This window comes from Ciona robusta, chromosome 5 (genome assembly GCF_009617815.1).
Source record: "Ciona robusta chromosome 5, ASM961781v2".
Lineage (NCBI taxonomy): Eukaryota > Metazoa > Chordata > Ascidiacea > Phlebobranchia > Cionidae > Ciona > Ciona robusta.
In genome coordinates, this window is record NC_143239.1 from 732,133 (window position 1) to 756,880 (window position 24,748).

General features: G+C 34.9%; 2 protein-coding genes across 5 annotated transcripts; both read left to right on the forward strand.

Annotated features, from left to right (window-relative positions):
- The first annotated feature begins 1 nt into the window (after nucleotide 1).
- LOC149735297 (serine/threonine-protein kinase 10-like) lies at nucleotides 2–15,803 on the forward strand. Of its 4 annotated transcripts, XM_089878184.1 has the most exons (19): nucleotides 2–240; nucleotides 823–987; nucleotides 1,198–1,246; nucleotides 2,106–2,255; nucleotides 4,439–4,548; nucleotides 5,364–5,521; nucleotides 6,733–6,907; nucleotides 7,209–8,288; nucleotides 9,234–9,362; nucleotides 10,714–10,847; nucleotides 11,214–11,337; nucleotides 11,841–11,980; nucleotides 12,222–12,354; nucleotides 12,777–12,906; nucleotides 13,144–13,268; nucleotides 13,436–13,633; nucleotides 13,895–14,134; nucleotides 14,296–14,574; nucleotides 15,129–15,803. In XM_089878184.1, exons 1-19 carry the CDS (start codon nucleotides 94–96, stop codon nucleotides 15,261–15,263), a joined length of 3,801 nt encoding a protein of 1,266 aa, XP_089734310.1. In that variant the 5' UTR covers nucleotides 2–93; the 3' UTR covers nucleotides 15,264–15,803. The 4 variants fall into 4 exon arrangements, with proteins under 4 accessions (XP_089734310.1, XP_089734311.1, XP_089734313.1 ...); XM_089878185.1 differs by lacking the exon at nucleotides 9,234–9,362; XM_089878187.1 differs by lacking the exon at nucleotides 9,234–9,362 and having other exon boundaries at nucleotides 7,209–7,742.
- A 1,433-nt stretch (nucleotides 15,804–17,236) lies between these two features.
- LOC149735298 (uncharacterized) lies at nucleotides 17,237–22,749 on the forward strand. Its single transcript, XM_089878209.1, has 5 exons — nucleotides 17,237–17,649; nucleotides 18,398–18,548; nucleotides 18,701–18,871; nucleotides 19,703–19,849; nucleotides 20,193–22,749. The coding sequence occupies exons 1-5, from the start codon at nucleotides 17,432–17,434 to the stop codon at nucleotides 20,817–20,819; spliced, it is 1,314 nt and encodes a 437-aa protein (XP_089734335.1). The 5' UTR covers nucleotides 17,237–17,431; the 3' UTR covers nucleotides 20,820–22,749.
- The last annotated feature ends 1,999 nt before the right edge of the window (nucleotides 22,750–24,748 follow it).

Genomic DNA, 24,748 nt, shown 5'->3' on the forward strand with positions numbered 1-24,748 from the left:
AACTATTCTTATTACATATAACAGTACAGCATCACAATTTAACAAATGTGACTAGATGGTGTTATCTTTGAGAGTGAGTACTGAGTAGTAAGAATGTCATTCTTCAAGAAAATTCTTAAAATTGGGCAAGAAAACAACAAGCCCAAAGTTTATGAACACATAAAACGTGGTGAGAATCCAGAGTCGCAGTGGGAAAAAGTCTGTGAACTTGGAGATGGAGCATTTGGAGTCGTTTATAAGGTTGGTAATGTTTTTTTTATATATATATACACAAAATTGTACCATGTATACTACTGTTGCCTTTTATTATACTGGTTTATACTAAATAGAATAATATGTTATTTAAATTAATAAATGAGTCAATATTTTGTCTTAAAAAAAGATTTTTTTTGTTTTTTTAAATAGAAATTCCAAAATCTGCATTTTATGTTTACTGTTGGCAGTTGAAAGATTGACACAAATATATGTAAAATGTTATTTTATGACTAAACGTCCCAAATTATTGAGCCACTTCAGTTATAGGAATGAATGAATTAATTTAAATGATTTTTTCTAAAATCCAGAGAATTATGTTGGTTTGTGAGGAAAATCGGCCTCACAAGCTATGGATATTTTTTTAAGCTATTAAATAATTAAATATATATATATACATTATATACAAGAACTGTAACAAACTAAAAAAATCAATTTTTTGCTTTTGGAACAATACTTATGCAAAAATAAAATCAGTTTTTCAACCTAGCGTAAGTAATATTAAAAGGCTTAAAAGCACTTAAAAATGTGTGAATTTAAAAAATAACTAATGTTAAATTTTGCTTTTAGGCTCGTCACAAAGTAGATGGTCGACTTGCGGCAGCAAAGATCATCGAATGTCGAGCGGAGGAAGATCTTGAAGATTTTGCCGTGGAAATCAACATCCTTGCTTCGTGTAATCATCCAAATATTGTGAAACTCCTTGATGCATTTTACTTTGAGATGAATCTATGGGTAAGTGAATATTGATGAGCACCAGATAGACATATACTTATATAAAAATATACATGTATATATATATATATATATATATATAATGTTATATAGATATATATATAATGTATATGTGTGATTATTACTGAAAAAATGTTTTTGTATGTTTGTTTTTAACCTAATTCATAATTTATATAATTCCGAATCATTTATCTTGTTAACTACATACAGGTGTTGATTGAGTTTTGTGATGGTGGAGCGTTGGATTCAATCATGTTAGGTGGGTAAAGTTTATTTGAACTAATAAGATTTATCTGTTAGTGTTAGGGGTGTGCCGACATTGTTAAAGCTCAGGTGCTCCAAGCTTAACGTCAAAGGCCGGGCCAAGCGCTAATAATATTTCAACAAAAATGGTGCACAACAAAATTTTCCTGTTTGGTTCAAATAGGCCACTGATCAAAACATACAGAACACATGGTGTGGTTAAACACAAACATTCCATGCAAAAGCAAAAAGGGAATGTGCTATCAAATTTTGTTGTGTTTTCAGTGTGTTGTGTGAAATATTTTAAGAACCCAGAATTAGTTCTATGTTACCTAAATTTCTTACTGTTTTGAAAGTTGATCTTTAATTTCTTGCTCAGATTTCTAGAAAAAGAGTGTGACACTATTTATAAACACAAAAAAATTAAGCAAGTCCAATTGGTTGTCTCCTTATTTTGAGAAGGATAGTTTCAATATTGTTTAATTTGAATGTGTAACATTATGTTACTTAAACCACACCCATACCTTCCTTAGATAGCTACCAACCCTGAACTTAAACAAACCTCACCCATTAGGGATATGCTGTTGTAATACTAGCCAATGATGTAAGCGACAATAGGTTGTTTGACCTACTGTACTCTGGTCTCTGGCCACATTTTTTGACACTACGGTTACTACCCATTGCATATAATTAAAAAAACCGCTCTTGACTCTACTACTCCTGCCCTCCTCCTCATCCTCCTATAATAGCATTTTTCTAGACTGCTGAATTTAACCTGCAAGTGCATCAATGGTTGGCTGCAGGACTATTATTAATAGAATACACCAATCAAAAACAAGCACTTAATTTATGTTTTGTATTATTTTGCAAACTAGAACTTGAGCGTGGGTTGGAGGAGAGACAGATACAAGTTGTCTGTAAAAAAACTTGCCATGCCCTGCAGTATCTTCATCAGAACAAAATAATTCACAGGGATCTCAAAGCAGGGAATGTACTTCTTACCATGGATGGTGAAGTTAAACTTGGTAAGTTAATATGTTTATTTAAAGACCACTTGATTTTATTTTTGAACAAATTTGGCTATCATTAGATTACACTGAGCTAGTGAAACTACCATAATAAAAAGTGGTCAATTCTTTCACAATTAAATGATTTTTTAAAATGCATGTTGTATTGATCACGCAATAATTCAAAAATGTGCTGCAGAAATATGAGAGTGATATACAATAATTTGTATTACCATATAACAAGCCAGAATAAAACCCTGAATGGACTAGATTTGGTCTTGTGGTTTGGCCATTCCTAGTTTAAACTTTTAAAAGAAAAACAAGATAACTATGTTGTAATCAATGTTCATATTTGACATCACATTCATAGGCGCTGAATGCGGGCCTGCAAGGCCTGCGCGCAGGCCCTCACAAATACCAGGGTACTCCCGCAGGCCCTGGAATTTTAATGCGTGCGTCATGTTTATTGCCTTTCTTACGCAAACTTATAGATCATATTCGCGCAGATAATACTAGAATAACTCGATAGGATCATTGATATTTCCATTAAAGTATTAAAATAATAAAAATCCAGCGTTTATAAATGTTCCAGACCGCAGTTCTAACGGAGACGTCAGTCAAGGTACGTTCCGGTTGCCTGGCAACTTATCGTGCGATAAAAGCATTTGTGTCTGTGACGTAAAAACATTCGGTTCTTGGTAGTTTCAGAATTTTTACAAGGTTAAAATAAATTCGACTTAATGTTTGGTTTAATAAATATTTCAACATGTCCAGTAAACGCATTTCAAGTAACCCACCGGATTTTCAATAGAATTACCCCGCCGTCCAAAATTGCCGTCACAATAAAACATCATATACTTATATCGCAGTTTAATCTAGTTTCGACGTCATGTATAAGAGATTGTCATGTTGCCAGAACCCAAAAAAGGGGTCGGTCTAAAACCTGTCGTCATATTTAAATACTGCGTTATCAGGATCGTTTATCAGTATCGGCGTATCGTTAAGCCTACAGTTGTTAATACATTCTTGAAGTAATAAAGTCGATCTTTACCAAAGTTTTCCTCAACCACGCATAATCCTTTGTTACGATATAGTGGCGATTCACACTTTGATTATTTGCGTCATAATAGCATTTGATGCGTCGATTATTGACGTCACAATGCCAATTGACGCGTTCATTATCAGCATTCCAGGAGATAACAATCTGAATGTTCTACGAATCTACGTTCACGGTGGAGACTGTTTTAACCCAAATTCACGTGAACACATGCGTTAGTTTTCTACTTGAAACAGATTGCAACGAAATACATAGCTAGCGCCATTATATACAATTTCCCTCTGTTGTACCACGACCGTATTAGAACTAAATGACATATACATAATACATTAATACAATAGTGACAAATGGTCTGTATTAAACACAATTTAAAATTAACTGTCTTATCATTTAAATCTTTTTTGCATGGCGGATGCCGTTGGATTTAATTTTCTACTTACAGTCAGCTGCCAACGTAATAAAAGAGAACGAAATGTCCTTGCGTATATTACAGAACTCACGCCTCTCGTGAAAGTTAAATCAAACGTAATGGTTAACTCACGAAACAGGCAAACACTTAAAAACGATTTACAAACGTTTTTAATAAAGCGATTTACAAACATTTTATACAAAGACCCCACAAACACAAGATTTATAAAAAAATGACATGTCATGTTCAACAGCAGCACAAAACTTTCGTGATGTTATATTTATATTGGATGGTGTTTCAGTATTTCAGGCTCGTTTTCTAATAGCGATCGGCGGGAATTACTTTATTTCTTTTGTTTTAAAACTGCACGGACGATTCTATAGCTTGAAATATAGCTCAAAAGACACAAACAGTTTGCCAACAGTGCATTTTGTTGTTGTTGTTGGTGGCTAAAATATTATTGGTACTATGACGCAAATATTTGGCATACCCTGGCATTTTAAAAGTTCTCCGCCTATGATCACATTTGTGTGTTTAACCTACTGCTGGAATGTGGTGATGTAATAAAACCACACCCAACTGTGAGCATGAGACATGTCAATATACAATGTGTGTCTGGCTACCCAATAACGTAACAGAAAACACCAGATATACACTATGTATGTATCAATCTATGGTAGTGCCATAACACTAATGTACCATCGCATCTTATTTGAATTTAAACTTTTTGTTTAGCTGATTTTGGAGTATCAGCTCTCAACACAAGGACGATGCAGAAACGTGATACTTTCATTGGCACACCATATTGGATGGCACCTGAAGTTGTTATGTGCGAAACATTCAAGGTATCACTTTTACATGCTTCTTAACCTTCATGTGCACAATATGTATATATATATTATATGCTCAAAGTCTGTGTTCTCGATCTCTGGCAAACCCATTACCCAACCTAAAAGTGGGTTGCTTTGGTTTGGTGGCTTACTACAGTTGAGTTATCTTGTTTGTTTAGTGGTTTACACCCAAACAATGTGTAATATATATTTCGTAAATTGGGCATCAAAGCTGTTGTTCTCGTATTCAGGTTGCATGTAAAAAAGGTTAGGAATTTACATGTGTAGTGTATCTACAAAACTATAATCTCAATTTTGGTTGAAGTTGCAAAAATAACTATTAATTTTTAATGTTTGTTAAAATCGTTGTTTAAAACGAAAATAACCGAAAGGAATCTAATATGCAAAATAAATAAACATTGACAAAATATGTGTTGTAACTAGCCATAAATCCACAATTCACAGAAAATAGCTATTTATAAATTCACCAGCCGATTAAACATTAATTAAATTTATGTTAAATGCAAACTGTTGTATTCTTTTTATGATTAATATACTAACTAGTGTCTTGCAAAATTTTTAAAAGCTACTAATTTCTAAACCCTAACTTACTAATATGTTATGAATCAAGGTGTTTTTAAAGTTATAAACCCTTTTTAAGAAACATACTAAGCCCACAATTTTAATATCAAAGCAACCGACGGGCATGTTTAATAGATTGTGCGTCCTCTGTAGCCCTTGCTATGGACCATAACTTTTATAAACTGTAATTCCTAATTTTCCCATTTTGGATTTGTTGGAGTAAGGGTTACCAATTCTTTATATACCAGGATACCCCATACAATTACTCAGCTGATATTTGGTCACTTGGAATAACTCTGATTGAGCTGGCGCAGACGGAACCACCCAACCATGACCTCAACCCTGTTCGTGTTTTACTACGGGTCGCCAAGTCGGAACCTCCAACATTGGATATACCAAGCAGATGGTTGGTAATGTGTGTTTATCTTACCAATGCCATGTACATTATACAGCACACATTGTATAATAATAATAAGGAATCCCCAAACTCTGCTCAACCCAGTTATTATTATTATTTCAGTTGCAACTGAAATAAATTTTCAGGTCAGTTGTTTGTTTTCAGATCAACGAAACAATAATCATTTGCACTTTCACAAATAACTTATTTACATAACTTTAATTGTACATTTCATTTGATCTAAAGTTATAAACCATTTAGGAATGTTTGGAGTTTGTTATGTCTGCATTATTTATATACATTTCCCAACACATTTAATTATTATGTACATTATGATCTCTGAGACAGAAGTACAAAACCAAATGCATTAAATATAAATAGCATAGTAAACGTTCATAGTATTCATCCAAACATGTAATTATGAATGATGTGTGTTATTATTTATTTATGTAATAATGCCTGACCCACATATGACCTGTTGATCTCATTCTACTCCATGGTTTAATAATAATCCACAATAGATTAAAGATGTGTTATGTGTGTATCCTATCTAAGATGTTCTGTTTATTTAACTAAACAATTCTTAACTTGTTTAACTAAACAATTCTAAAGAGAATTGTTTAGTTGGTGCAATTTTTTCAGCTGTGATCTAAATTATTTATATTGGTCTGGTATGTGTTAATAAAATGGGCAGATTTGTTAATGTGCATTTAGTTAAATATTGGTGTACTCATGTTCTATATTAAAATGATATCTTTATTGAATTTCCCCTGTATTGTTGAGTTGATGGGATATCCGTTGTTTGAGAGTGGGTGGAACGCTATACTGGTGAATTCCTAAGCACTGATGAGTTATATTATGACATTCATTGCAGTACAGTATTAAGTCTGTTTAAATGATAAAACTTCTACTATACACTTAAGTGTGCAATGTACTATATTTGCAGACATTCACATCCTAAATTTGACTTATTGAACATAGCTATAATATAAATTGTAGTAAACAAACCATTAACCAATCTTTGTGTAGTCTTGTAATTTAAATTTGCCCTTACATACCTTGAAACTGCCATGGATTTTTTAAAACAAACTGTGCAATAGGAAAATGCCAAATATGTGCTGGTAAAAAACAGCTGCCATTTACTGTAAGAAAGCTTTCCATCATCTTTAGCTTCAACCTCCACTAGATTTTAATGTCTAAGTAATTGCATGTTTGTTAAGGTCAAAGGAGTTTTCAAGCTTCATATCTCGATGTTTGGTAAAAGATCCAACGAAAAGAGCGTCGCTAGCCGAGTTGCTTAACCATCCTTTCCTCACCAACATCTCGTCACCACAACCTCTTGTGAAGTTGATCGCTGAAGCAAAAGCTGATGTCACAGAAGAAGTTGAAGAACCTGTGAGAATTATTTTGTTTATTTTAAATCTGTTGATTTCCAATGTGTTCTGGTTTTATGAAAATTTGAACCTAGTTAAGACTACTGCTTCTAAATCTCTTAATATGTTTAAGTTTAAGTATATATTATTGTTATGGGTGGTATTTTTTTCAAAACAGTTAAAAATTTGGCATGGACAAAAGTTTTGCAGCCTATTGGGCCAAAATGTACACATTGGGTTGCCATCAAAATTGTAAAAAAGATGTTTTTATAATCAATCTTGGGTCTTGTTTAGTTGAATTGAAAGTTACATATTTATTAAAGGATGAAGGAAATCAAACTCCCGAGATCAATCGAAGATCTGCTGCCATTAGTGAGGCAAGTTTAACACAGAGGAACAATTCTGATGCATCTGGTGCATCTCTCAATAATCATGAGACAGATTCCATTGGTTCATCTGGATTATCACCCTTTCATGATGTAGACGTGGCATCCATCAAATCTAGTGACAGCAAAGATACAAAGTCCTTGGATGCTCAATCAAGTCCTGCATCTACTAAAGTGAGTGATATCATCCCAGTCTCAAAGGTAAATGAGGACTCGTCCTCCAGTGAAGGGAGCACAAGCGAAAAAATCGATTCTGATGAAAAATTAAGAAATAATTCCCCAACCCAGGCTTCTGTTGGTGATAAACCTGAGAATGTCCCAATTATGACATCACAGGAAGAAAATCTTAATAATGAGAAAGCTGAAAAACTTTCAATTGGTGAAACAGCAGAGAAGATTTCTGTTGGTGATAACGTCAGTGAGGATGGGGATCAGCTAACTCCTCTTCGCTCCTCTTCATCCTCAGCGCATGTCAGTTCCACTAACACGCAACAATCTTCTGTTTCCTCAGTTACTAACCATGATTTTGTTAACCAAACTAAATCAACAGCAATCGACACCACAGATGTAGATAAGGTTATCGAGAGTAAACCTATCAGTGATGGTTTAAGCACAGGTGCAGTACCCAGAGGTACATCTTTCCATTCGCTTAATAAAATACCAGCTGAGCTGGCTGCTTATAACAAAATAGAGACTGAATCAAAAAGTAGAGAAGATGAAGCTTTAGCGATAGATATGCTTGATAAGGTGCTCAGCTCTCCTCTTGCATCTGATGGCACAAAAAATCCGACTCCTCCTCAACAAACGGAGTCTTCTGACTCCGCTGTTGAATCTCTTCCTGATGTTTTACCATCGGTTGAGGTTCAGATTGATAACGATCGAACAACAAGAGCATCCACCACCAGTGATGAGAACACATCACTTCATTCATTAGCTGCTACATCAGATGCATCATCCACTGACAACACAACAGCTACAAACGGTGTGGTGCTTAGGAAGCGTGAGAATGGCGGGGAGGTAAGTTTTATTATGTTGTTGCATTTTGTCTGCAATGAGTAGGATTTACATATATTTTTCCTTCAACATGGGGGTAGTGTAGTTCACTACTTCTTACTTCTGTTAGGCCATACTGGTTTATGGTTTGCAATGACTGCTGCTAATGTGTAATGCAAAATGAAACTTTTCTTTGTGGAATGTTTCAATTTGGTGATTTCTATTCTACTGCTTGATTATATCTGCTATGTGTGTTGGTTAAAATGCTGGTGTGTTTGTGTGTGTTATGAATGTCTAACTGATATGGGATTCTATTATTGGTAATTGGTATTATCGGAAATTTGTCCTTGTTACAACAATATTTTATTATTATTTTACTTAAGATTAGTATTAAAATAAAAAATCAAATGTTGGCTGGGCATAGTTACGTTTGAAGCTATCTACAAATTTTTACAAAAAAATTACTTAAACTTGTAATAAACAATAAAAGGTGTGTTTAAATCAGAGTCTACTGTTTGGGTTTTATTACAGTAACAAAAACGTATTCTGAATGAGCGTATTTAATAGCAACATAAAAATTCTGTGTAACATTCTATTTCTAACATAGTATCAATGCTGTCATTTCGCTTTGATAGCAGATGTAATTTTCAATGTGTGGCAATTCTGAGTAAACATACAGCAGAATGAATGTCATTGTGATGTAATGTTTTTAAATTATGACACTGCATTATTTCTATGGCTTTTAAATTATTTACTCCTAAAACTTTATATACGCATTTCAAGTAATGTGTTCAAGGAGTGTAAATTATTTCAGTTTTAAAAACATCTGTACACATAACACACATACATATATATTATATATATTTGCATAAAACATAAGTATTCTGGTTAGTTTTCAAATATCGCTGTTTAAATATTGTATATATATATTTATAGTTATTTAGATAAAAAATTAATTATATTTTGAAGCTTGTTGTGTCAAGTTCTCACACAAGTCTGCTCTCGGTGCCTTCATGTGAGTGCGTGTTTACTAAATCTCACAGAAGAACATTATCTGATTCTATTAAGGATACTGTTAATGCAATACTTAACTCATCGGTAAATGAGTGTTGTATGCAAATGTGTGCAAACTATGACATGAGCTGCAATGTGCTTGATTGTATTTTAATCTTGCTTGAACTGATATGTGTTCAATGTAAGCATTGTGCAAACATTTAAATGTCAAATAAGATAAGGACATAAGGTAGTTATTATGTGACATGTGTGATACAAAATCATTAAACCAAACCTAATTCTCTCTCTCGCTTTGAAAACCAATTTTAAACCAGATGAGTAAAAACACAAACTAAAAAGTAAAACCAAACTTTTACACCCACATAATATGTTTAAAAAAATGTCCAGAACTCCAAATAAATCAAAATAAAATTAGTGGTTGGGCAAATGTAGTAATACACAATATTTAGTTTATTTATGCCACAGAAGCCCACAGCAGGATAAAACATTCATTACACTGCACAAGTATAACACTGGCATAATATAAAGTAAATGATGTTAGAGATTTTCCTTTGTATGGAATTACTAGGGACTGATTACCTAAACATTACAAAGCCATTACAGCAAGTCTTATGATGAACCACTGTAGATTGGTTACGCCATTGAAATAGATGGTCCATATTTAATGACACATCGTTTGCTTCAATACATTATGAATACAGTGTGTATGTTGTTGTTGTATCTTTTTGCTTTATATTTCTTGCTTGAATGTTCATGTTGTGATCTATATTAAATAGGGCATGCCCGATGACCGAATATATCTTTTCATGTTTTTCTACCTCACGAGTGGTGTCTTTTCAAAAAACCCTAATTATAAGTTAGTGTAAGACAGGCTGTAAGAAACAATTTCTCTCAGCAGCAATATCAGTCATACAAAGACAAATAGATTAAAGGTTCTAATATCAAGTTTCTGAAACAAAGGAAAGAAACTGTTTTGAACACGGTTTGAAAGCATGATTGGCTTTGCTTTGCTTTTTATTCGGTTTCTGTTTATTTATTTTTTCTTTGTTACTTGGTTGACATGCATGTATTTATTTTCTTATGGTTAAACCTATCAGCTATTAATAAAAAATTGACAAAGTTATGTAACTGATGGTGAAACTAATTTAAGCTCTTATATTTCTAATACTATATTTAACCAGCTAAGAGCTGTTAGAAATACTAAAATGCTGAAAAAAATGACCTAAATCTATGTAAAGTTCAGCAACCATTTTAAGGTTGTTGTTTTATTTACCCACTTTATAATCAACGAATCAGAAAACTTACAATCTTACTGTAAAATTATTAACAACTCGATCTCCTCAAAAAGACGTCAATTTTTATTTGTTGATACACAGCTAATAGCCTATATCAATATCACACACTTCACACACTATACATGCACTTATACAAACAGAGAATAAAGAACCAGCACAAAACATTGAAGAAGACTCGTCGTTACATCATTGATGGTGTGGAGGTCACTTCAACATCAACAAAAGTTATCGATGACTGGGATTTTGAAAACCAAAAGGAAAAGCGTGTTTTGCGGTGGGTGGTTTAGTTATGCAGTAGCACTTTATTCTATATAAAACAATATCCCATGTTAATTTTTATTGTTTTTTTTAATACTCTGCGTCTGCGACCAAATTCCATTAAAAATGTGTTGGAACGCACTGAAAACTAATGCCCAGTGCAATGGGTATTTTAGAGACTTTTTGATGATACCTACAATACCTGCATTTGACATAAGACCAATTATCGTTTCTTGAGCTCCCTTTATAAACCTCATACCAACCTCTAAGATTTGTCTTGTGCGATCTCTAGCTTAAAAACCTCTGTCATAAATGTTAGTGTAAAATATTTTAGACATATAGGTGTTCGAGACAAAAAGGTAAGTAATCTAATTTACATTAGGCGACAAGAATTACAGGAGCTTCGTAAACTACAACGAGATGAGCAACGTCAGATTGCTGCTCTTAACACTAAGTTGTCATCTCAACTTGAACAAATGACAATCAAGTTTGAACAAGAAATGGCTGTAAGTTCCAATCCTTACAAATCAATACACAATATATTGACCTTATAAAAAATATTTTAGGTTTTGATTTCCGGTGTTATGTTTTTTCATTTTTTTATTAAATTTAGCTGAGGGTACTTCTTTATAAAGTGTATATTAATAGTTCATGAATGTACATATATTGTTTGTGAGACACACACTTGACAATAGTTTGTAATTTGTAAATTATTAACTTTCCCAATGGCACATACCACTATATACATTGGCTTGTGTGTATCACCTACAAAGTGAAAGTTTTTAAATTACTTTTTGCAAAAATAAATATGTTTAGTTTTATATTTGAACTATCATAATACTAATATTAAACAGAAGTTCAGAATTAATTAAATCCTTTTCTAATAAGACAATTAACAATGAACTTTAAGGCTTTAAGCTTGTACCTGTTAACATTCTTGAACACAAGGTCACATATTTTTACCTCATGCTTACCAAATATTCACATAATAATGAAAGTTGTTAAACAGAACTTGAAGCGTCGATATGTGATGGAGATGGACCAGATGGAAAGAGGTCAAAAATCTCAAATCGAAAAATTGGAACAAAATCAGGAACACAATCGGAAGGAATTGATCAGCACACTGAAGAAGGAACAAGATAAAGAAAGGTTTGACAAAAACTGCTCCTATGCTTAAAATAAACATTTTTTGCCTAATAAAGGGAAATGTTTTAGATTTACATTATACCTGGCAGCAAGAATTCATTATAGAAAGATTGTTTTTATTACTACAAATTTGATTTTAAAGTTACTAGTAAAATTTTCAATAAAATAATATACACACTTTTAATAATTTGGTCAATTGTTTCGTTTTGATTGTCAGCACACTAATTGTTAATTTTGAATCTAGAAAGCAATTCTTTGAGTCACTGAAGATGGAACAGAAGGAGCTTAAGTTTGAGTTGGAACGACTTCCCAAACAACAACGTAAAGAGATGAGCAGAAGGAGGAAAGAGGAGCTGGAGGTCAAACATCAGAACGAGGTGCATGGTTCAACTGTATTTTTAATTGTTGCTGAAAAATAAATGCAGCATAAATACGTTGGAAGAGAATGACATTTCAAAGCTGTCATGTTAGGCACTGTGGCACAGTTGTGTATGAAAAAAAACACCTGTGTGATCGACTGTCACTTTTTCAGCTAGCGAGGATAAAGCAGGTTACATTCAGCTCAAGTTACATTCAAAAAAATATTATGTTTACAAACGATTTTGTTTTGTAGAATAATATTTTTGTTTATAATATTACTGGTAGCAAAAGTTCTTAAATACGCTAATCAAATTAAACTTGAAAACAAGCAACCCACATTTCAAAAGTGTAATATTTACTTGACTCTTTAAAAAAAATTTATGTAACTTCTTTACCCTTTGGCTGTAATACCTAACATACTTTTATTTCTAATTTTCAGGAGAAGTTATTTTTTGAAGGCCAAACAGAGAAACTTCGAATGGGTGTTCGTCAAATGACGGAAACTCACAAACGCGACATCGCAGCCACTGAGAGAGTTTGTTTGCTTAAAAAACAAGATTTACAACGATGTAAGAAGTTCTAGGTTTTGGAAATATTATTTGTTTAGATTCTGGGAAAAATGCAAATCTAGTTTTTTATCAAGGGTAAAAATCATAGTATTTGTCAAGGATTAAAAATCATAGTGTTTGTTCATTAAATAGCTATAATTCTCCTAGTAGTACCATAGTTGTTTTTAAAAGATAATATTAATGTTTAATTGAAAAGTAGGCTTGTCGATTTCTGTGGTAATTATATTTCCTTTTTAGCTCGTGAATGCGATATTTGGAAGATAGAAGAAAGTCACCTTCATGAAAGATATCAAACAACTAAACAACAAATTAAAGATCAATATCATTTACAACGTCATCAACTTGTCATACGACATGATAAGGTAAACTGTTCACCAACTAACCCAACTAACTTTTCCACAAGATCAATTCCCAACCAATTAACTGTAAACTCTTGCAAAAAGTGACAACTTGTATACATTGCGTCATTACATCAAATTGATCTGCACCTCATGCTCGCTGCCGATTTATAAAATACTTTGTTTTGTAGGAACAAGAACAGATGCATCGTCATAACAAGCGCTCGAGGGAGGAACTTATTTCTCATCAACAACAAGAAAAAGTTCGACTTCCCAAGATACAACGTAGTGAAGGAAAAGCAAGAATGTCGATGTTTAAAAGAAGTTTAAGAATCCAAAGCACTTATGAAGGAAAAGCTGCAGTTAATGAAAGGGAGAAAATCAAACAGGTTATTTCATGTGTTTGATGATTATGCTGATAGATTGTTTATCTTTGCATGATGAGGTAATCATCATATGTGCTGGTTCTTATTATTTTTTATGACTTTATAGGCACTTTTTTTTGTATGATAGCTAGTTTGGACAACCCAATAGGCACCACTGGGTTACCATTGGGTGCCTTGCTAAGACACACATACGCATTAAGACATACACAAGCAATGATTTTAATTTACAACTCCGCAATATGTAATTCAATTTATGATCCATAGTTCACCATAACTGAGACAAAACGAATGAAAGCCGAGAAGTTGAAGCAGCACCTGAAGCATGAGACTCAATTAAAGGAGCTCGATGCAAGGTCTGAGGCAAACATGAGGGAGCTGATGCAGCTGCAGAATGAGAAGAGGAGGATGGTGGTGGATCATGAGGAGCTGAAGATCAAGGAGCTTGATGAGGGATTCCAAGAAGAGATGAAGATGTGGAAGGAGCAGCTTAAACCAAGGAAGAAGGTGATACTGATGTTGTAATGTTTTTTTTTTGGGGGGGGGTTGTTTTACTAAGCTTTATCCTTGAGGATTAAGGTTGCGGGTGTGGAGATTACTCGTATTGGCCACGTTACAGTATATGAGGTAGATTAATTAACTAACCATCATCTCCCAAACACTACAAGTTATTGGAGGATGGTTTGAATGCTGAGCTCAACAACCACTACTCACCTGGTGTGATGCGACTCGTGCAAAAATATGAACACATGTTTGAAGATAAAGATGATGATGAAGTGGTTGTGATCGGTGATGAACCTTGCGCGCAATCGGCGAGCAATAGTCCACTATCAACACCAGCCAACAACATTCCAAGATCATTAAGTTTACAATCGATGCAGACAGCTTTTGCGAAGACTTCTCAACATAAACGTCAAGTTTCCGAACCTCTACCCATGCACCTTGAGGTTTCAAATAAAAACAACATTAATCCAAGGATTGATTCATCATGCAATATCATGCATGATCATTTAAAGAAAATAATCATCACTGATGTAATAATTTAGCAAAATTTAAACAATCCCAGATTAATTTAAGGTTGCAATTCCAATAAAAATGAAAGTTTGAAAACAATCACATCACAATCTTATACTGCAATTATATTTTAATTTTTTAAGTGAATAGTTGCTCACAAAGTATTTGCATGGAAGAAAAGGTTACGTTCTACATTCTTGTATTTCACAAAAACATTTCCCTACATTATTTAATTACTGAACACAAATCAAATGTGAAATATTATTTATATTTTCATAAAATTTTATTATTTAAATTCTGATTTTTACATGTACGTCCTGTTGAAATATCAATTATTTTATTTGTATTTTATCAACCACTGGTTTTGTTGCATGCAATGTTAATTCAATAATTATAAATGCCAGTTATGAAGGTAAAATCAGTGCATTATTTTTAATTTGACTGTGTTGCATTGTCGAAGTTTTTAATTTTGCTTTCCCTGTTACAGAGATTGGAAGACACTTTTACGCAACAGTTAGAAGAACAGAAGAAGTTTTTCAATGGGCCGGAACCAAACTCATCCAACCATGAAGTGAAACAAAGACCTCCAAATGATGGGGCCACCACTTTTTATAAATTATAACGTAACTGTATTAAACAACTAACAGGTTTACAATATAAGTGTTAATCGCAGCACTTAATGTAAACTCATGGCTAACCTTCAAGACTTAGTTCGATGTCAAATTTATGTGGCATCTTATTAATATGCTTGGTGCCATCTAATGTGAACAACTCTTATCTGTAAGAGTCTGTGAGTATTACAGATTAAACTGCTGGATATGCCGTGTGTGCTGAATAACGATCATGAATCATGGTTTGAATATAATGAATACATTATGAAATAAATAGCAATTGAAAGTCTAATTTTGTGCAATGATTTTGCACCAAGGACTACAAGTATATAATTTCTCCTGCAATAAACTCTTGTGTTCCCCTCTTTTGCTTGGTTGTCTTCATTAACTTCTTTATTCTTTCCCGTATATACAATGAGACCGGCTTCCTTTATATTTGATCTTAATATTTTCTGTTTTATCGCTGGTTCTTATTTTATAATGGAATCGTGCTTCACTAAACTCAAGATCAGCTGTAGCAAGATATATAAATAAATTTTATCTGCACAGTTTCAGCTCTTTAAAAGATAGTAGGTTGCCTTCAAATCAAAATTTAAAAGTTAATGGGAAGAATAGTAGGCTACTTGAAAGTGTGTATACGGTATATGAACATACTGTGTCTGTGTTTGGCAAAACCGTAAGCATAGGGTGTATGAACACACCATTGTTGTCTGGTTGATGTTAAACGCCATAAATATGTTCAATAACTACTTTAACTTGCAACGCTGTACCAGTAACTAGGCTACATACTATTTTAGCCATAAGAGGCGTTATATCTAAACCATAATATACTCATTTTTATACGACGAATAAACCTTGTGTTTTCTGTTTATGATGCCCAATCAAAAACGAGAAACACATATTTAAAGGCTTCATAAAACTGCTTTGTTGTTTCGTGTCTTTATCCTGGCTGCACCACGGATAAGGAGCATCTGGTCTCCTTTAACGAGCTCCCTATGTTTCCGAGAGCCAAGTAAAAGCTTCCGCGCAGATTTCACAAAGACAACCGCATAAATATTTATCGGTACACGGTTATCTCATAAGAATTATTCAAAGTGTATCTTATTGAGTTCCACAGTATGTACGGTTTGGTAATACAATTTTGTATTGCACTTATTCACGTTGAATGCTAAATATGTTCCTATGATATCTTAGACTATATTCTTAGACTATGTTTTTTGGTTATTACCAAATAGGACGAGAAAATAGAATTAATAGGCGTCCCATCGGCCCCACCCTACTATAATATTTAATATTCAACGCTTATTTGCGGCATGTTTTTCGACCCGGTGTAGTGACACATCTTCGGGAGTCATCATTAGTCAATAAACAGGAAAATACATTGTATCGAAATGACGAAATATACGTTGCACTTATCGCAATATTACACATATGCCGTGGCATATTGACGCTTGCATCCTGTACTGTCTTATTGTTAAATAGAAAACAGACAATACTTAAGTTACAGACAGATATTTGCTAAACCCATATACGGCGACGTGCCGAGTTGCGTTGGATTGGTTGCAGCTCAGACTTCACACTCAAACCTATTGCCACTAATCCCAAATCAAGATTCGCCACATTACATATACCAAGGGAAGCGTCCAGTTAGATAGACAGGTATCGTGTTGCAGAGACAGCAACGATTGAATTAGGTTTACTACTTTACATGTGTTACAAGAAATGCCGCTTCATTCAACGAAATTATAAAGGCATAGCTGGTTTAGCTTTTAATATTTCGTCAGTGGCACATCGGACATTTGCTTGCATAGCTCTCACGCTGCATAAATGTTATGACTCGCTGGTAAATGATATATTGCACACACCTGTTCGTGCGTAGTGATGCGCATAAGCATTACCGGTCGCATCAATGCGTGTGAGGGCGTAAGACCGACAGCGGTTGTGCCTTTTTCAGATGCGTTTCCGTTTTGAGCTGCTGTAGTAGATCTCTGAGCAGGACTTAGATCACTAGACACCATATTTACTCAGATTTTGCAGAGAAACCAGACAAGGAAATTCATAGGAGCGTGTTTTTGTTTTATCAAGACTTGTAAATTTAACGAAAGACTTCTTCGTCGGAGTTTGAAAATATTCAGTTCATCAACCAGTATAAACGGAACAAGAGAATTATTACGTCAGAATGACATCCACTGTCGCTATCCCTCAATTCTTCGGCAACTACCCAGGTGTGATTCCAGGATCCGTCCCGGGGGGAATTCCCTGCCCCATACCAGGCACCATGCCGCCAGCAAACGTACCAATCCCAACAAGTGCAAATGGGGTGAGCTATCCTACAGTTCCAATACAAGTTCCCATTCAACTACCGGTTGTTCCTGTTGGTGGTGGATGCTATAATGAGTAAGTACATTTCATAACTACATTATAGCGCACAAATTATATATATTTGTATTTGTTGTAAATGATGTTTGTGTTAAAGCATTTAGAAGTCTGATGACGTCATTTAGTTTATCTAATGCAGAAGGGTCGAATAACATTTCCGTAATAGAGTTAAGTTGCATATTCTATTGACACGTATCATATAATACTAGAATTGCATGCGCGATGCTTAGTTTAGTTTACGGTTCCCCAAGTGCTGCCAGCCATGTATTGGAACTACACGCATGCTGTAACATGGTGCAGGCTCTCATAGTTTGCAGTCTGGCAGCACTGCTAGTTGGCTGCCTGATGGCCGAGGAAACAATACTAAGCAGGAAGCTGGCTTATCTAGCTTCCTCTTAGCTCTCCCACAGACATCACAGCTACCGTATGTTAACATTATACCGTCTAAAGGTGCATGTCGCACTTTTGTGATGACAATATGTACAACCATTGTCATGTGTGGTGGTGGTTAATAAACAAAACCACGTGACGCATGTGCATTCTGATAGAAATCATCGTACATTTTGTGACGTAAAAAACAATTTGCAAATTTACGATATTGCGACCAGTCATTCTCGTTAGCTGACGTAATAATAATATTATTGTTCCTTCTAATTTGACATAATTGACACCGCGGTTCAGGTCACACCAGGGTCGAGCATACGTTTTCTAAATCTGTCTCGATTTACTCGCTTTGCTTTGATTAATCCATTCCTCATCTTTCTAGTGGCATGGAGGTTGTATGGCACGGTGAATTCAGCAGACTCTTCTGCAACTTCTACCCGCCACATGTGTGGTACCTCACCATTACAAACCAAGCGCCACAACAGAAATGGAAATTCCACCGAGACAGCGCTAAAGTTCGCTTCTGCTGCCAGGTATTTAAAAGATTCCATGTACGGAAAAGAGTTGCAGTTCTCACTTTTCTCCGAACGTAACCTCAGTGTTAAGCACAAACATGATTTAAATCCCTTAACTTTCTGTCTAATATTCGAACTCTCCATGGTAAACGTTGTATTGTGTTAACCAGGATTGTGGAAACGGTTGGACATCGATGAAGGGCCGAGTCACATTCTGGTTCTACCTCAACTATTTGACCAACGAAGGTTTTGTTCAGTTCAAGTTGTATGGACAGCAATGCAAGAAATGTAACAGCGGAAAATTTGAATACGTCATGTGGTACCCAGAGGAAGTATCCAAGGTAAAAAACATATTAATATAATGCTATCAGAACTAGAAGTCGCTTTTGTGGATGGGGTGAAATATAACCAACCGCTTTTATGGGAGTTTACAAGTTATGCGTCCCACAGACCTCTTTTTGTGACCTCGTTAATATTGTGGATGTGGTTATAACCGCTCACATTTACTATACATAGGCAAATGTGTTGCCAATACTGGTTTACATATAAGTAAAGGTAAATTTGTTCTTTACTTTTAAATGAGACGTATATGTCACGTCACTAACATTATGAATCTATTTCTGACAATCCATACATGCGGCACGGAAATTTATTTAAGTTTTTACAAAACACCAGCAAACGGTTGAAGCAAAATTTGCGGTCTGTTTCTCACAGGAAATTATTCTGTTTAAGCCATCAATCTATTCGTTAGACTTCGTTTGTCTCCCTATTGTTCCCATTGGGATTCCAAGGGACGGAATATAAATTATAATCATTGATACTCGTACTTCCCGTTTATTGTAAGGCTGCTGTTCCAAACTCATGGGCAGATTTCTATGCTAAAGTTCGCCGGACTTTGAATATATTTGTTGTATGATGAATGGTCTACAGCCCTGACCGGTTGTTGCTTTAAAGGATTGAGATAAAAATATCTCATTTAATCTTTTCAGTTTCTTTTATATATGATTCTACATCCATCATGTTTAAGCAAATTTGGGCATTGTCGATAAAACGCCCTTATTATGTGAATTTTAGGCTGGTGTCAATAGACTTCATATTTAACCAGCATTGTCAATTTTAATATAATAAAATTACTATTATTATTTAATAGACTGTACGTTTGAATTTGATAGGTGATGTGCAATGTTTACAACAAAGTTGGTCAAACATATTACGGGTTCCTGCAACCACCAATCCGTATTGACCGACGACCAGGTCGTCCAAGGAACCAACATAATGCTGAACTCTGTCAAGCTTGTAGAGATGGGGAATGTGATCAGGTATTGACTCTTGCCGTTTTGTTAAACCGTGTTTCATCACATCTGATTATTATAGTTCCTATTACACGTGTTGCGTGGTGATTGCGTAGTTGTATAGTAGGGTGGAGGAAGATGAGACACAATTTCACTCTATTTTCTCCTCACATTTGGTAGCAAACAAAGAACATTCAAAGAATTATAAAACCGCATCCTTACGACTACCATATAGACCTTTGTTAATTGTTTTAAACCACGATCGGGATTTTTAAATATTATGTGCTAAAGTGTGTCATCTTCCCCCACCCTACTATAACACAAGCGTATCTAAATATGCACGATTTCATGATTTATTATTTATATCCAGGCCCGACCAATCAAAACGATGTTCAATGGAATCATTCCAAGCCCACTACCTAACCCACCACCGAACGGCGCTCTTTCACCTTCTTTGACCCCACCTGAAGCATTGGGAAACCCCCCTGCCCCAACCATCTCCATTCACCAGTCAGTTCCAACATGTGACGTCAGCACAGTAGGAAGCAACAACACAGTGATGACGTCACCACCCGCACAAACCACTCCAATGCAACCAATCCTGACTTACTCCGTAGTCACGTGCCCACCCAAACCACTGTCCGCAACATCCAACCATTTCATTCCACAGAACGGAATTTCCCCACCTGTCAGCTACGTTTATCATCATCCAAGCCAGTTCCCAATGCTCAACGGCGGCCCCCCACCTCCCCCGGTGATGCTGCCACCACCTAGGCAACTGATGCAACCACTGATGAAACCAACCACCGATCCGAATACAACGAATGGAGTCGAAAGTGTCGCTGAGTCAACGCAGCAAGTCGTGCCTGTTGAAGAAGCTACTATAGTTGAGTTGGAGCAATGCTTCAAAGAAAATGTTCAAATCGAAGAGAAGACTGAAATAAAGAAGTCAGACCAGGTGAACGGATCAGATGCGCAAGCAACATGCGTGGCTTGAACATTGGCTTACTTGCATTTTATTCCATCATTGCTAATGCATGATTATCACTTGGTATGCCTTACATAAATTTTATTTCTTTTTTATATTTTCTACTCACACATGTGCTTTGGGCTGCGCACCATACACACCCACACCACTGCAAATCAGCAAGTTATTAAACCAAGCTTATGCGCAACACGCCATCATCTTCAAAGCAAGGTGCTAAAATAAAAATAAAAAAACGTTTACTTTTACCGCCAATGTTCGTACTTTTATTTTATAACGGATGACACCAACGTCCGCCCTTACAATTAATCCGAGTTGGTAACACGTCGTTTATTGCGAGCATAACATTACTACATACAGCGGGGTTTAAACGCTTCGCTATGCAACATACGTTATGGCCGGATGTAGCTGATTCGAGTGACTTCCTGCCAATAGCAAACCAGGCTTTCGCACGACGCCGTATGCTTTGTAGACTTTAATGCAAAACAAATAATACTCAAGTGAACCTTGATGAACCAGCTCATGTTAGATCGTCTTTTATTGGATTCAAATGCTTTGACAAAAGCAACAATTTCTCGATAATGAAAGCTAAATCTGGTTAACTGTTAACTTACGTAATATGCAAGACGCTTAACGACGTGTAAAGCATTTTCGGTGCCAATTTAAACGTTTCTATGATTTTCTCGTGGCAGAACAATAACAACGCTCACAAGTTGGCGTCACGGAGCAACAGGCCTTCGGCGTTTAAATGTCTGAACCAATCAAAATGGTTGAAACATGTGTCTTCATCCTTCTCGATTATTACCACCGCTATGCTTATTCACGTCGCTCTACGTAATGTAATGTGACGTAACACTAGATCAATGCCCTACATGTGCAATGCGTGAAAATACAAAACGCAACAGCGAAGCTAGTCCGTAATGGAAAAATCTAAAACCTGTCTTAACATAAGTTAAAAAAGAATCAACCAAGCAATTTACTGACGAGCTACGCTGTTCCGTGATCACTACTTTCCTTATTACCAATATTTAACGCTTGTATATATAATATATATGTGTTGCTTACATTTCTATAATATGCACATTTTTCGCGTTGCATTCCGAGGCCTTTACAAATAGCCCGCTATCTTGTTCCACGTGTCTCAGGCAAACACTAAACATGCTTATAGACATTTATTTTGTACAGACCGCTTGTATTATAGCACATAAAGCTAAAGTGCAATTATTGCTCCATTTATAGATTAAATTCAATTGTACGAAACAATTAATATTACAATATATTTTTGCAGTACGTTAAAGCACATTAACTTTTAACACTTTTTTTATCAAACTATTTACACATTATATAAAGTTAGTTTTGCACTGTATTGTAGCAGTAGCGATATAAAAACCATCCTTTGCGTCGTTTTAACCTCTGCAGCATTTTGCTATTTTTGGTCGAGCTGTTTTTTTTAAACTTTGCCAAAAATAATTAGATTTCAGATTTTCTCGGACCATCACTAAACAATCTGTTATTTTGCTACCGAGTGTTTTATTGTTGTTGTTTTTTTCATTCTGTGTTGTTACTGTTGTTATCTGTGGTGTGTTTTTGAGACGTTGTTACTTCGCCTTTGCCAGTTCTCCCAAGTTCCCCCATCCACGTATAACACGTGTGTCTCATGTATATAACACTTTGTACATACCCTGTATTTGTCTTGTTTGCTTTTTTATTTAAACACATCATTACCAAACTAAAATCACTCTCGTTGTTTAGTGATTCGGGCACCCAAAGTGTATCACATTTCACAGTTGTACAACTACTCAAATTGACCAAAACCTATCGGTACATTTGTTCTGCACACAGTATCACAAATAGCACATTTGTGCCGCATAAGCTTAACTGACTGCACGTTGTTTAGTACATAGTGGTGATTACTGTTAATACAACAAAAATTGTGTGAAAATTGCTCCTTTTTTATTTACCTGATTTTATATGTATTCACAACAATGCAGATAGGCGACAGTTCATATTTGCTTAACATAAAATTGACAATTTAAAGCCGGCAAATTAGGAGAGCTTAAAGGTTGGAAGATTCCATGATTGGGCGCGTGTTGTCCTACATTTAAAAATAAAAGTATATGACAGCTTTTTGGCGATAATACAAATTTGTATAGTAGGGTGGGAAAAGATGGGACACCTTTTCATTACATTTTCTGTACCCATTTGGTAGTAAACAAAGAACATCCAAAGACCGTTGGTAATTGTTTAAATCACATTTAAGATACTTGGGTACTATGTGCTTAACATGTCCTGTCTTCCCCCTTGGTACTCTTCCATCATACCTAATAAGTCACTTCATGGAAATATATTAAAAAGCATTTATTCCATCGATTCGCACACCTTTGTCAGCGCAGTGAAATAGAACGGTTAAAGCGGAACAAGAAGGTACAGTTCAAAATTCTTGTTTAAATTGATTTATAAAGAAATTTCTTATCATAAATACACGTAAAAAAGACGAATTAATTTGTAGGTGTTGAAAATCCTATTTAAACATTCTGTTTTATGAGAATACTGAGTTCGTGAGAATGCTGTCGAATAATACTGTAACACCATCGCCTACTTAATATGTATTGAGTAGGCCATGGTAACACTTTTCTTGTTTATCATTAAATAGAGACCCGTAAAAATATTTTTTAAAACGCTCCCGCGCACCATCATTTCCCGCCCTACTATATGAATGTTACGGCATCGGGTCACTGGTTAGTCTATACGATTTACAGAATTTTATTTGTAGCTTTTGACTTTTCACCTTTGATCCGTCGGCTTGGTTCGAATCATATAATATGACGCGAGCAAACCATACATAACAAAAATTGTATCCCAAATGAACCAAAGCAATAAAGAGAAGAAAATAACAAAATGGTGGTCGGTAAACACATTAATATGAAAATTCGTGTTAATATAAAAGTTTTTTAACTATAAGGTTACGTTTGTATATGTTTATATATCCAAGCGTAGGCGGGTAAAGCGTTGTTTAAATGCATAAACGCCGAGAAATTCAAACGATTTTTCAAAAATGTTAAGTCATTTGGTGTTAAATGAGGACATGAGTAGCGATCAGGTGTCTGTTACATTATTGAAAGATTTCTTCGAGGGTTGACATACTTTGTAACCTCATTGCGTAGAGCAGATTCAAGTACCAACGACAATCACTGTTTAACAACAAGCTTTATGTCTTTACAATACACAGCAGATTGAAACTGACTTGCGTCTGGTTACAACCAAAGGCAAGCAAGGTTATTTGCATTCCAGGATGAGATATTTGCGGAAACACTAGAAGCTACGAAAGAACTGGCGCTCTATATGGCCCGTTGCACGCCTTGAATTTTGTATGGTACTTAAGTGTAATATCTTCTTGCAAATGGTTAATATTAACTGACGTTTGCTTTCGGTTTGACCGCGAGTAGAGATGTCTAATATTTAACATATCTTTAGTATAAGAACAACCTGCTTGTAAATTAGTAGCCAATGAAACGATTTAGGAAGAAATATCAGATCAACCTTAATTTTGGTTTTATTACAATAACTGCGATAGGATATGTTACCAAATAATAAAATACTAATAAAAAATTATTTATGTTAAACATTTTTTTTTTAAGTTAAATAATGTCGTTTTTACGTTTGCTTTTAACTTTAGACGTTTTGTGTTTCAATTTGCTAGTGAAGAAAACTAATTAAATATTATTTTTTATTTATATGTAAGTAAGCTTTAGTTGTCGCATCCGCAATAAAAGTATACCTTTGGGTTATTGTTTGAGGAAAGCGTACGGGAAAGTGTTTGAGCTTGTTGTGTCGTAATAATCGAAATTCGATTTAAATCCTTTTTTTTCTGTATTGAACAGACATCATGTGTCATGTCTGTATGGGTTCACCGTGGTGGAATATACTTTAGTCTCCGACTA

Coding starts and splice junctions, on each gene's coding strand:
- LOC149735297 (XM_089878184.1), top strand. CDS start 94: ATGTCATTCTTCAAGAAAATTCTTAAAATTGGGCAAGAAAACAACAAG. Junction 988..1,197: donor ACTTTGAGATGAATCTATGG/GTAAGTGAATAT, acceptor AACTACATACAG/GTGTTGATTGAGTTTTGTGA. Junction 13,634..13,894: donor AAAGGGAGAAAATCAAACAG/GTTATTTCATGT, acceptor TATGATCCATAG/TTCACCATAACTGAGACAAA.
- LOC149735298 (XM_089878209.1), top strand. CDS start 17,432: ATGACATCCACTGTCGCTATCCCTCAATTCTTCGGCAACTACCCAGGT. Junction 18,549..18,700: donor AAGTTCGCTTCTGCTGCCAG/GTATTTAAAAGA, acceptor TGTGTTAACCAG/GATTGTGGAAACGGTTGGAC. Junction 18,872..19,702: donor ACCCAGAGGAAGTATCCAAG/GTAAAAAACATA, acceptor TGAATTTGATAG/GTGATGTGCAATGTTTACAA.